The sequence below is a fragment of the Sinocyclocheilus grahami genome, unplaced genomic scaffold, assembly GCF_001515645.1.
Source record: "Sinocyclocheilus grahami isolate Dianchi unplaced genomic scaffold, SAMN03320097.WGS_v1.1 scaffold233.1, whole genome shotgun sequence".
Taxonomy (NCBI): Eukaryota; Metazoa; Chordata; class Actinopteri; order Cypriniformes; family Cyprinidae; genus Sinocyclocheilus; species Sinocyclocheilus grahami.
The window spans coordinates 3433842-3448614 of NW_015505412.1; the positions used below are offsets into that span (position 1 = coordinate 3433842).

At 37.7% G+C, this 14773-nt stretch overlaps 1 protein-coding gene across 1 annotated transcript in view; it reads right to left on the minus strand.

Moving 5' to 3' along the window:
* Positions 1-11495: 11495 nt before the first annotated feature.
* med13b (mediator complex subunit 13b) overlaps positions 11496-14773 on the minus strand; it is a 40631-nt gene continuing 37353 nt past the window's right edge. Inside the window, exons 26-30 of the mRNA XM_016288656.1 lie at positions 14617-14760; positions 14376-14536; positions 13607-13771; positions 13365-13465; positions 11496-12360 (exon numbers count right to left, since the gene is read on the minus strand). Of these exons, the coding sequence (XP_016144142.1) occupies positions 12228-12360; positions 13365-13465; positions 13607-13771; positions 14376-14536; positions 14617-14760 (704 nt within the window). The 3' untranslated portion in view covers positions 11496-12227. The remainder of the gene's footprint in view (positions 12361-13364; positions 13466-13606; positions 13772-14375; positions 14537-14616; positions 14761-14773) is intronic.

Consider the following 14773-nt stretch of genomic DNA (forward strand, 5'->3'; position numbering starts at 1 on the left):
GACCCGAGCGCAAGAGGCAGGGTCGAGGTAAACTTTGGCAGTGTTTGAGTTCCCAGCTCATTAAAGAGCTGCCTCTGAGACCACCTCCAGAGACTGTTGAGCCATTCATTAATGAGGCACTTGTGTAATTTTCCCTGGACATCTGTGACGAACAGGCTCTCTTCCCAATGCTGCACAAAAAACACCTCGGACAATGAAGCTTAAGTTGATGGCTTCGGGGAAACAATGAAGGCCAAACCTCTAAAAAATGTCATGCACTTGCATATAGAATCATCTTCAATCTTACAAAACTGCAGCGATCACCTGTGAGGACTTGTTTTCCACTGAATGAAAAGTCTTCAGGTTTGATTGAGCTGGCACATACAGGGAGCACAGAAAGTGCCCTTTTATACTCGCTTAGCAGGGCGGTAAATAGGCCCATGGAGCATTCGGATGCCACTTATGAAGTGCTCATAACCGTAATGATGTGTACCTCGCGGCTTTGCACAACAGCTTCCTTCCAAACCAATTCATATGGCAGCTAATGAATTTGCCACTTTAGACTTCATGAATTGTTCCTTTCCGTTCACTGCCCCCAGTGTTAACACCTCTTTATACGATTCTTAACACCTACTGCACTGCCTCTCAAGGTTACTCTGGCTGAACGGAGAGCTGGAGAAAGCCGCACAAAACCTGAGAGGCTCAATTCCTATTCATTTGTCACATTTGCATGCATGCCTCTATACTCAATCACACAAAGGCCACGGTAGCTTAGCCATTGCCCCCTACCAATTACAAATGAGTCCATTAAGCTGTCTGCATCGGGCCCAGCCTCTTCATGGTAATGGCTTGTGAGATTTCCATCATAATCGCTGGGCTCCCACTGCAGTCATGAGTGCAGATGGAGGAGGAGAGTGGGTAAAGAGCTATCAAACGGGGCAAAGTGCATTCCTTCAGCTTTGTTTATGTGCAGGCGAACTCAAAAGCCAATGCTTTCTTTAGAACTGAAGCCTTTAAAGATTATTACAAAATTCTCATGTCATTTAGGGAGCTGCACGTGCAAAAACAGGGGCCTTCCGACACCGAAAAACTGATAACCAATTAATGGTATACAGATATTAAAATAATATTTTGTTTAAATAAATAAAAAATAAAAAACTACAATCAATCATTTTAAATGCTACAAGTCAGTTTAGGCATCACAACATTGTAATGTAGCCTACAGTATGAAAAATGGTAAAGATTACATTAGCAGTTTTATCAAATTATTTTTTTTACTTAATATTAAATCATTTAATTTAATTATCCTTAAGTGAGATGGCAGCAAAGGCAATCAAAAAGTAAAAATAGGGAAAATTAGCATGCAAAAAAAATCCAATATTGAGCGATTATGATAAATTTAAAAATCTCTATATCGGTAGATATATTGTGCATCTCTAAGAAAAGTGACTAGTGCTTATGTAACCTCTGCAATATTATCCTGAACTATTAATTTTAATTAACTTTCATTTTCAATGTCAATACAAAACAAAACCTTATACAGATTATCCTCAGTCACTTAATCAAATAATTCTTTATATTTTTTAGACTATTTGTTCAGTCAAATCAAGACAATTGTAGAAATGTCGACAACACTGAAGCAGATGGGATGTTTCTTGTGGTGTCAAATCATTTCCCTCCTTGGTTCCAAAATTAAATGGCAGGGGGTGATTTATGCAACTTCTCTATTAGTGATCTTGGAAGAATAATGTGAACAGCTTTTATTACATGCTGGTTGTTACTCTGACACCTAATTTACAAAGTCTGTTAATGTCTAAAGGGAAATAACAAATCATTTAGGCCAGACAATCAATCCCATAAACAGGCATTTATCAAGCTCATTTGTGAAGCCTGACCTAGTTCTTTCATGCCATATAACAGGACAACTCTATAAAAGGTCTGTTCAAAAGTGTAGGTAAATCACAGCTCATGAAAAACCCTGACAAGTCTCTGAATTTTAAAGCAATCTTGACCCTCAAGTATATGTCATTATAAGATTTTACATAAAAAAAGTATTAGCAAGAGCGCTCTCCAGTTGCCTGTGGGGTTTTACTGGTCCAAAGGTTTTCAGATGAACAATAAGCAAGCCAGTCGTGACTTACAGAGATAGTTCACCCCCCAAAAAATTGGTTTTAGACCCTAATGACTTTCATTGCATGGGCAGCTGAAACATTCTTCAAAATATAGTTTTTTGTGTGTTCCACGAAATAATATAGTTTTTTGTGTGTTCCACAAAATAAATAAAGTCATGCAGGTTTGGAACGATTTAAGAGTGAGTAAATGATAACAGAATGCTCATTTTTGGATGAACTATCCCTTTAAAAACCAACAGTTCCTGGATAACTGATGTTTGTCAACCTTTAAGTCTGCAGCTTGTGAACCTGCAACACTATTTACAAGAGTTACAACCATTCTGTAGCAATACAACCCCTCACAACGAAGTTAAAAACCTATTGCTCCGCAAGCACTATATTTCAGAGAACTCTAGACTGTCCTCAACTGTTACATGGTGAGAGTGATTGCAGCAGATCACCTTGAGGACATCTAGCCCTAATGTAGTGCCCCAGTAGTGGAAGACCATGAAGAAAAATAATAGGACTTCAGAGGTATTAATCACCACGATAGTGAGAGGCTCAGCCCCCAGCCACCAAGGGCTTAGGATAAGCTCGTAAAAATTGCAAGGCCCTCCACAGGGTGCTCATGTCTTACTTGTTTATGGCAGCGAGTCCCAGAGGACGTGGCAGTGATGTGCTAGCCTCTAAACCCACGCCGTCAGGAATGATGTATGACCATCATTACCAGAAAATATCACTTCAGCTGACCCATGATCTTGCTCCGCTAAGGGTCATATTATCCATGAAGAACAAATTACGGTCCCCTCCGCACATTTAAATTACTAGCAAAAAAATGCTAGTGCGGAGATGGTGATACGTCATCTGTGACAATGCCCCCCAGTGTAACGCAGATAAAAACCCACCTGAGAAATCTTCATCCTACAGGCTGCTAAAGTTCACTTGCGCTTGCTGTCAAGCAGAAGCAAATATACAGGAAAGGTTGTGCACTTTAATTTCCCCCATTTGAGCAATTAGTATATTTACACAACAAAGACAGTCATGAAATGGAATCTTCAGATTTTGCTGTTTATTATCGAAGCCCGTTTCCACCATGGAATAAAAAAATAATAGATAATTGCAAGGTATTATAACACATTGCACATTTTTCCTCCCAATTCTGACTTTTTTCTTGCTACTGCAAGTTTATATCTCGCAATTCTGACTTTTTTTCTTGCAATTGTGAGTTTACATCTCCCTACTTTCTTTTCGGAATTCTGAGTTTACATCTCGCAATTCTTAAATTTTGTCTTCCATAGTTTATCACTCAATATCATTATTTTTATATCAACAAGACAAAGTTATATTTTTTTATCTAAATCTAGTTAATTGTTATACATTATAAACATACATTGTGTGGAAATACATTTGTATTTTTTTTTTAATATTGCGCTTTAATTGAAAAACGATATGCTAGCAACCAATGATGCTCTTTCTGATATGTTTTGTTAATCTTTGCAATTTTTCAATATGTTTGTATCTGTAAATAATTGGTGGTTATATTCATCAATATATCCTTGACCTTCGCCATGCTTAAATATCACCTCAAAGAGCTTTGCCATCTGTGCTTTAAGCTATTTCTACTCTCTTTTCAGTGTAAAAGAGTTTTATATATATTTAATATAGAGTACATTTATTAAAATGATGGATTTGGCAGACACTTTTATTTAAAGCAACTAACTTTCAGAGGATACATTTTTCTCAGTGCTTGCATTCCCTGGAAACTGAACCCATGACCTTGGCATTGCTAACTCCATGTTCTGCCAGTTGAGCTACAGAAACACGACTTTAAATCCTGAATATAAAAATACACATACTCATGATTTACATTATACTTTCTTTTCCAAATCTTCCACAGATATTCATATTTAGATTGAATCACTTTTTTTTTTTTCATTCTTCCTTTTTGAACGGTCTCATATTTTCTTTTTTCTTAAATGCCAAAAGCTGATTATTCCGATTCGAAGAAAAAAAAATCTAATATTTTAAGATTGTCAGTGAAGGTGTACTCAATATAAAATACAGATTTAGTTTGAATGTATAATGCTTTTCTGTACCTTTAAAATTTTAATGTAAAAACTGAATTACTACCGATATGATATATGTGATTCTTGGACCACAAAATCAGTTATAAGGGTCATTTTTTCGAAATTGAGATTTATGCATCATCTGAAAGCTGAATAAATATGCTTTCCACTGTTGAATGGTTTGTTAGGATCGGACAATATTTGGCCGAGATACAACTATTTGGAATCTGAGGGTGCAAAAAAATCTAAATATTGAGAAAATCGCCTTTAAAGTTGTCCAAATGAAGTTCTTAGCAATGCCTATTACTAATCAAAAATTAACTTTTAATATATTTACAGTAGGAAATTTACTAAATATCTTCATGGAACATGATCTTTACTTAATATCCTAATGATTTTTGGCATAAAAGAAAAATCAATCATTTTGAACCATATGTATTTTTGGCTATTGCTACAAATATACCCCTGCGACTTAAGACTGCTTTTGTGGTCCAGGGTCACATATGATATTATATGTGAGGATTGAATAATATGGTTTAATAACCTACTGGACCAGACCTTTTATTTGAGCACAGCTCCCATGTAATGCAACAGAATGGACAATTAAAGGTACAGCAGCGTGGTCATTCTTTGCATTCTCTTTGCCTTTGGAAAAAGAATCCCCTGATAATTTATAACCAAGGAGAAACAAGCGGCTGATGAATAGTATCCATTATCATGCATCATTGACTGTAATAACGGGCTGCTATTTCCATACAAGAAATGACAAAAAAAATCGAATTTCGCCTGTGGATGTTGGGAAGAGAATAAAGGAGCTTGTGAGTTCTACCACCCAATATCAATTTCAAGGTCCATTTACTTCCTCATCCCTGATACCTGCCACGCTGAACAGACGGAGACCCCTGAGTGGGCGCATATGGCAGAGAGCTGGGAGTCCACTGGAGCTGGTAATGATGGCAGCGGTGGACTGGTCCATCACCGTGCCAGCACTGGGGCTCCATTGGCGCAAAGTAATTGACAGCCATGAGCTTCCCTACAGAGCTCAAACACCACCGCCTGCTCTCTGGCACACACTCCCTAATTCACACACGCAGTCTTGGCTGCTGGCTCAGCAGGGGCAGGCCATCCAATTTACAGCTCTGTCCAGCGCTGCCCCGGGAGCCGTCTCCAGCCAGCCCAGTCGACCCAACAGAGACTAATGAAGGGCTCCTCCAGCACCTCATACATTATGGAGAGAGCAGAGACAGATCAAGAAAACATTGCCAATGCACTCTGCTTTTCTAAACGGAAAGAATCAATTGGGTTGTTGTGGGTAACTGCTCCCCTGCTATGACACAGCTCTCCATTACAAATGGTGGAGAGAGCGCAAATTAGATCTTATTTCTGGCACTCGTTTACTTAGATTCCAAGTGTAATGGTTCATATTTTGTGCATCGCATGTAATACCACTTAACGCTTTGTTTCCACTTACCATCTCCGAAAGCAAGAAGATGCTTCACCTTTCCAGGCTAAAACAACCCTTCCTAGATGACCACCTCTCTTTCCGTTAATCTGTATGGAAAAAGATTCAAAATCAGTTATTGTGTCACTGCGTATGCTGCTAAATGGTGACTACAGAGATCTGTCTTCATAAGCATACTTTATGTATGATGGAGCTTTGCTTCATTCTGTTCTTGCATACTTATGAGAGCATAGAGCACACCGCCCCACTGCTGAGCCTGCCTTGGCATGCCGTTACAATGAAACAAATTGTATTCTGTGATGGCTCTGCATGAGTCTTGGCTTCACTAACGTCCTTGGGATGCTTACCATCTGGCAGTCCCATCACTGTGCTGATCCACTGCATTACAAAGCGAGACAGCACAGAATGCAGAAAAGAAAAGTATTTTCAGGTATTTTACTGACATGTTGTAATGTTTACTAGTCAAGTTAATAATTCAATAATCATTCACTGGACTGTTACTTTTGTTTATTTATGGCTGACCGCTACAAAAACTGGCGTGTTTAGGCCAGTTTTGTTATTGTTAACTAAAACTTTATTTTATTATTTTAAATAAAGCAGAAATAAAACAAAATATAAATATTAAATGAAGAACTTAAAAAAGAGAGATGTTATGTAACTAAAATAAAATAAGTTGAATTATTAAAATTACTAAAATTGAAACTGAAATAAAAATGAAACTAAATAGAAATAATATACAAATGACAAAAGCACATAATTACTAAAAATATGAATAAATACTATAAAAGTATATAAACAATAGTAAAAACATTGATTTAGTCACTTAAGTCACACTTAAAATGCTTGAATGTCATTGCACTAGTTAACAAATCTAGTAATATAGCAACTAGCAAGTGTTGTCCTGCAGGATCACTGTATGTAAATATATTTATATATTATATTGTTATATAAAGTCACATGAAAGACCTTCTACTTTCAATGCACATGTTTTTTTTTAGAGAGCCTTGGGAATTAGTTGACTACCATGGTCAAATTGGTCAGAGAGGGAATTACTAAGAGGTGAGTTTGACTCTCATTAAACAAGTGACCCTTATTTGTGCCCTATTTTTGGCCAGGAATCAGCCAAGTTCATCCATCAGCTTTATGGCAGGTGGCAGGGGCTCCTTATGCTCAATGTAGTGGAAAGCAAGGCTTTATTACCTCTGGTTTCTCACTGAGAGAGATGAAGAAGACAAAAACAACCGTGACCGAGTATAGAATTTCCAAGGCTGATGGTCACGGTTGATGTGTCAATACATCTCCGTATGTTCTTGAAATCTGTTGTTGCACCCCAGCATTTCAGCCGCAGTGCAGACAAGGATGGTGTCCTTCACAAAAGAAACCCTGTCTGCTCAATTTTATCGGCTCCACAAAATGGCATCGGCAAATTATTCATGACAGGTGAGAACTGTCACCGTGTTTAACACCCTGAATATGAGCCGATGTCTTTTGACTTCTGTGGAAGCAACGAAATCTACTGATGACAGCTTACTTGACATTTACACACTCCGATTCCCGTCCTTTAATAGCTACGCTCCATCTCCCTGGGGTTTGCCAGCCAGGCCGACTGATAACAAACCTGTCAGGAGGGTTCACAAGGGATATGAATCCAGCGCTGGCGGAGAATTGATGTGTTCAGTGGAGGAATATGGAGAATGACATGTGCTGCACACCGGCTTAGTGACAGATGATTTGTTACACCGTGCGCTAAATGGAAGTCGCCACAACGGCTGATTAGGTCTTATCAGGGCCGTTTTGAGCGAGAACTTTTTCATTTCACCTCTCTCCAAGGAGCCACCATCAAAAGAGATCACAGAGGTTTCCTCAGCGAGCCTGTCAGCTCAAGGTGAAGCCGAATGGGGGAGGATAACAGGGATGAGGAAATAAACTGCTGTCTCAGATAACATTAATGCTCAAGCTTCACGGCTGGCAGTTACCTGATAAAACATTATCTCAGCCAATGAGAGACAGGACAGGACAAAAACGTCCCCCCCACACAGTTTTTCTAATACATTTGGCCAGATTACAGCAAACTGCTATTCATCTGTGGGTCATATTGCGACTCTAGGGATACTTTTTCCTTTTTTATAGGAAAGGTCACCCATCTCTCATGTTTTTAGCTGTGAAGGAGGTAAGACTAATGTATTATTGGACCGTGGCTCCCTAATTGGATTGGGTAATATTTCAAATGAATTTCAGTTCAATAACATTATACATATAGTTATTTACTATATTTTATATTTATTGTAATATTGTGCATTCAATAAACAAGACACTAACAATTCAATAAAAACAAGATAATATAGAGTAACTTACATTTTAGACTCAATATTGCCAGTTTAGGCCTGTTTACACTAAGAATGATAACTAGGCTATATAGCGTCCACACCAATGCACAATAACATTGTGTGAATTGTTTATTATAAACTTATTATACTTATTTATTATAAACGCAGATTTATTTTCTGTCATTGGCTGTAAATGTTTTTGTCGCTCATCAGCTGTTAGAAATCGTTCTCAAAAGGCCCGTTCACACCAAGAATGATGACTATTAAGATAACTATGGATATGTTTACATGACAATGATTGTACTAAAATTGGAAAAGTTTTTCCTTTGCGTTTTTGAAAAGCTTCATGTACAGACGTTGTCAAAATGATCCCTGTTCAGACGGATCCATGAAAACGACTAAAAACACTGTATTATGCACGTGTGCCGTACATGACCTGAAAAGTGAAGCCAAAACATTTTGATCGCCATCTGGTGGCTGGAGTATAGGTCACAAAACGCCAAAATGAATAATCAAATTACACTTCAAATACATTTTTCCCAAAGAAGGTTTCTGTTATAAAAGGTAGTTCTTGTCACACTAATGTATGCTCAAGTGTTCGTTTTTCTTATAAGTTTGCTCTTAGTTATTCGATGCTATTAAAAACAGGGTGTGGTGTCATGATTGTGATCTTGTGATTGGTTCTGCGGGAGTTTGAGCAGGACTTTGATACCACGGTTCCACCTCACGATCACTACTGCGCAGACTTGGGGCCCTATTTTAACAATCTAAGAGCATGGTCTAAAGCGCACGGCGCAATTGCGCTAAGGGCATGTCTGAATCCACTTTTGCTAGTTTAAGGACAGGAAAAATGGTCGGCGCGCCCGGAGCATGGTCTAAAAGGGTAGTGCCTATTCTCTTGATGAGTAATGTGTGTTTTGGTATCTAATCTTGTAAAATGTGTGATAGGTTATACTACTCTGTAGTATAGAGTCTGTGTGATAGCGAATCTCAAAAGTGAAAGTAAAATGAGAACACTCAATCGAAAGCGGTTTCAATGCCCTGTACATTAGTAGCGGCTCCCTGATGCCCGCAATTTAGTATAATTACCCAAGATATAATTGCGAGAGAAAGGATTGACATTTTTTTTTATCCTCCCATCTCGTAGGCTATTTATTCCCTTCAGGGGTTCTGTAGTACACTTAATTTCCTTTCCGAACATAGAATTGGGATTTGGCGGATTACGGGGGGTATGGGGGAGGGGGATCCCGATGCCGGCTCAGCATCGTGATGTCTGTCGACCATCGGCGATGGACGATGGCATAGTATATCAGCCCAACCCTAGCGGCCATACTGGGATGTTTTGGCTTCACTTTCCTATAGAGGAAGGAAGTGGAGTTACATCGTCCAACTTTTTTTACAGTCTACGATCATGCAAGCCTGGCAAGTAGTTGGTGATGTCACTTTATATAGAAGCACTATGCTCCTGTGCACATAACTATAGACTGAACACAATACGCATGTACAAACTCAATTCCAAAAAAGTTGGGACACTGTACAAATTGTGAGTAAAAAAGGAATGGAATAATTTACAAATCTCATAAACTTTTATATTTTATTCAGAATAGAATATAGATAACATATCAAATGTTGAAAGTGAGACATTTTGAAATGTCATGCCAAATATTGGCTCATTTTGGATTTCATGAGAGCTACACATTCCAAAAAAGTTGGGACAGGTAGCAATAAGAGGCCGGAAAAGTTAAATGTACATATAAGGAACAGCTGGAGGACCATTTTGCAACTTATTAGGTCAATTGGCAACATGATTGGGTATAAAAAGAGCCTCTCAGAGTGGCAGTGTCTCTCAGAAGTCAAGATGGGCAGAGGATCACCAATTCCCCCAATGCTGCGACGAAAAATAGTGGAGCAATATCAGAAAGGAGTTTCTCAGAGAAAAATTGCAAGCAAAGAGTTTGAAGTTATCATCATCATCTACAGTGCATAATATCATCAAAAGATTCTCGGTTATAGATACATTTTTAAAATGATATGTCCGACATCTCTGTGCTACTAAGGCTAATTTCAAAGCTAGCTTTTAAATTCACACGTTTTGCATAACTGTCCAAATTAGTTTGACCGGAAATGACGGACAATAAAAATGTTCTGTTCAGAGATATTTACCTTGTTTTTTCCCCCCTAATACATCATGTTCCATAACTCATCTCAAACTGCTTAAGATGTAAACTAACTTTTGAAAAGGCTTCATTGGGGCTGAGATGAAAAGGACACGACCTCTGAGGGACAGTCAAACTGACATATATTTTCACACAACTGCTTACCTTTATTAGAACATATTCCCATGTTTTAAGACTGGAAAGACAAAGGTAAAGCAGTAAAAATCTGTAGGCATTAAATAGCAAAAATAAATCATGAGGCATAATAAAAAGTTTCCAATTTTAATGTAACAATGCATGAAAAAAAAAAGTTAAAAATCTTTTAGTTTTAATACAAATCAAGTCCTGGGACAATATAAGTGCCTTAAATAAAAAAAACAAAAAAACCCCATTATAATTAATATAATGCATGTAATTTTGTGCACATCTCAGCAGAGATATTTACCTTGTTTTTTCCCCCCTAATACATCATGTTCCATAACTCATCTCAAACTGCTTAAGATATAAACTAACTTTTGAAAAGGCTTCATTGGGGCTGAGATGAAAAGGACACGACCTCTGAGGGACAGTCAAACTGACATATATTTTCACACAACTGCTTACCTTTATTAGAACATATTCCCATGTTTTAAGACTGGAAAGACAAAGGTAAAGCAGTAAAATCTGTAGGCATTAAATAGCAAAAATAAATCATGAGGCATAATAAAAAGTTTCCAATTTTAATGTAACAATGCATGAAAAAAAAAGTTAAAAATCTTTTAGTTTTAATACAAATCAAGTCCTGGGACAATATAAGTGCCTTAAATAAAAAACCCAAAAAACCCCCATTATAATTAATATAATGCATGTAATTTTGTGCACATCTCAGTGCCTGTAGGAATTTCACATCTTTCAAATGAGCAATTTCCAAGACAGAATGCAGAACAAAATGAAAATATTTTGACACTACAGACGAAGGTATTTTATCAGCAGTGGCACATATGACTGGTACATGTCTCAGAGTCTGGAGAAAAAAAATATATAATTCCTCAGGAGCCATAACCATTATGTCAAAAGTAGTGACGAAAATATAGAGAGTGATGCAGTGCCCAGTATCTCAATGAACAGTTATATTAACACAACACATTCACAGCTCAGCCTCTGGTTCTGCTCCATCAGGAAACGAGCGCATATGCACAACCAGTCGCCAGGACACACAAACAGGCCTGATGAGAATAGCACCTTGTCATTTCACAGGGATTTGAGCAGAATAAATACACAGCAGTTTCTCCCGCGAGGGCTTATCATACCTGGAGAGTATGATGAAACCTCCTGCAATATGGTGTCTCATTTTTTCCTTAGAAACCCAAGATATTTGTTCAAAATCAAGCAGGATGTGCAATGACGACCACAGGTTTCAGGTTTTACACACTTTATTCCTAAAACATTGGCTGCACCATCCATAGCGGCACACAATTGTATTTACACATTTATATACACACAATTCTCTAAATTTGTGATATAAAATATATAATCCTCTTGTCCTCTTATTTGAACACATTAAATTGCTGTACAGGAATTCTGTAGCTACAGCCTATCTTAAAGTCCCCACCACACAAAGGTAAGAACATGAGCTCCTGTATACTTCAGCTGTACACCGTGACAGTAAAAATTGTGGAGAAAATATTTCTCTAAATATTCCTCTAAAAGCAACCTACAACAAATTCCCTTGTCGGTTCTGTAATTAAGACAATTACATACATGACAAACCATTTTCAATTAATTTAGGAAGGCAATATGCAGCTTCCCGTCTTTATATAATATAAAAGATTAAGAAATTACACATTTAAAAACATACAATAAATAAGATATATGCAGGCATTTCAACTGGATAAAACCTGACCCAAACTGCACTTTCAGGCCATTATCAGGACTTGAGTCCACTGAGATGGACTAGTTCCTTTTCCTCCAGTTGTTGTGAGATGGACACTTGGCATGAACTGGGCAGCCTGGCATTGCCGTAAGTGCGCTGTCTGATTGAAGTTGGTTTGCCCAGCCGTGTCCACAGCGGCAGTGCAGTGATGCTGTGTCTCTGCGTGGTCTGTTGTGAGAAATCATGGCAACAGTTGCGCAGAACCCCTCGTTTGTTAGAGCATGTTCATTATAAAGTTGTACATTTGGTTGAGCACAACAAAGTGCACGGGCAGACAAGAGCGCCGGTCCTGAGTCGCTGCGTCACAGGTCAGCCATGACAGGGCGTTGTACTGTTCCAGCACAAATCTGCATAAAGACAAAATGTGTGAGAAATCCATTATTATTATAATTATTATTAATATATATATGTATATATTTGAAAAAGTGGATAGTTCATCTAAAAAGTTCCCACACATCTTCATGTCATTCCAAACTTGCTCTCATTTTTAAAACAAAAAATATTTAGGCATAAATTTAAGATTTATGTATCTGAATTGCATATAAACTTCCCATCCATTTGGATTCCACAGTTTTACCACAAACAAACAAACTTAATGAGATGTATTTTGGTCAGTTATAGGATTTCTTCACTCAAACAAAAAACCATAGCATAATGCTATTATTTACCATTTGCATCTATTTAATTGAGCTGATTCTAAGACATTTGAATAAATGCATTAACTTCATATTTTCATGAAGGTTCTCAACACGGGGCCTCTACAAACTTCCAGAGGGGCCCCAATACATCTTAAAACTATTTAAATGTAGTTATATTAACATATCAATTAAAACGCTGAAAATATGTTATATCTCCTTAGAATGTCATGTTCATGTCTTCTCAGAAGACTTGGATTAACTGCTTGATTCATATGGACTTCTTTAATGTCTTTATGAAAAATTTTTTAAGCAGCAACATTTTGGTGGAATGAAATTTTTAATGAAGGGACTGAAATCGTAGGTTTCATCAAAAATATCTTCATTTGTGTTTTTTAAATGAGTGAAAGTCTTGTGGGTTTGAAACAACATGAGGGCGAGTAAATGATGACTGTGGGTGAACTATATCTTTAAAGAACTGGTGTTTGATGCCTTTAAAATAAATAATTTTTTGAAAGCCAATTTATTCATAAATCAAATCCAGTCTGGGATGGTTCATAAATCAATTGCGATCCTTGTAATCTCGAATTATCAAAGCTCCAACAAGTATGAAAAATGAGGATTACACCATGTGGGAAATTTTTTATAAATGTACAGAAATATATTAGAGACATAGGATATAGGGAAGAGTGGCTGTAAGGGGTCCAAGCGGATACCTGAGCACATCTGAGGTATGGCTGGAGTCCAGAGGGTGAGTGTGTTTACTGTGCAGCAACTCATCTGACTGCACTGATGAAACATTAAGGTGCAGAGAAGCCTGACAGGAAGACAGAAACATTCATTATACTACACCTTTGCAGCTCTGTTAAATAGATTAGATTGTGAAACATGATTTGGACAATAAAGCTGTAATGTATCTCTGTAGTGAATTGATTATTACATTTACTGAACAGCTTACCTTCAGGAAGAGAGGACATTGGTTCTTTGCCTGTGGGCAGGAGGACCAGAACCAGTCAGGCAGTGGGCCAGATTTAGCCGTCGACACAAAGTAGCCCAGAGCCATGGGCTGCTGGAGGATGTTGGGAGACTCGTCATGAGACTCCATCCTGTCTGTGCTCTGGCCCTGAGGACGGGGAGAGAGACAGTGAGAGGGTGAATTCACAGATTTGACAAATTATTTCAACCACTTAATACAGTTATGTAAAAGTATTGATAAAATTCAAAATAATTTCTCATTACTCCTAAACTTAGATTCCTGATATTGTGATATACGAGATATTAAGCACACCATTTAAAAAAAGAAAATAAAATAAACTTAACCAAATATGCTAGAAATTGAAATTTATTTTTAAATATAAATGTATTTGAAATATTTCTATTTCAAATAAACGCTGCTCTTTTAAACTTTCTATTCATCAAAAAAGTGTTTCCTCAAAAAATATTAAGCAGCAAAACCGTTATCAATACTGACAAAAATAAGAAATTGTTTAGAATGATCAGAATCATGTGAAACTGAAGACGGGAGTAATGATGCTGAAAATTCAGCTTCACGTCACAGGAATAAATTACATTCTAAAATATATTTAAATAAATGTAATAAGAAATTGTAACAATATTTCACAATATTACCCTTTTAACAAATAAATGCAGCCTTATTGAGCATAAGAGACTTCTTGACTGCTATTGTATGTAGAAATTCTTCAAAAGGACAGAGCAAATCAGTTTACCTTGCTGCCGTCTCCTCCGTGGTGGTAATGTGAGCCTGGCGACTGTACCGGGGAGGTGGTGGGAGAGTTGGGTAAGATGTTAATGAGATCAGGATCAACCAGGTCATTCTCTGACAGCAGGTCTAAGATCCCATCCATGCCGCCCATTCCATCTGTGACATCTGCAAACACAATGAGAACTTATATTAGCCTGTTATAAACACAATAAGTGTTCGGTGGGGTAGATGTGAAAGTGTCTGACCGTTGTTGGGATTGAAGGCCTGGAGGCCGGCAGAAGTGGGGAACACGAGGATGTGAGTGCAGGAGGTGTCCTGAGGAGTGTTTAACTGGGACTGCATGTTCAGGGTCGTGCTGCGGCCAAACACGGAGCCCGTGGACACGGAGTCTATGGAGAGAAA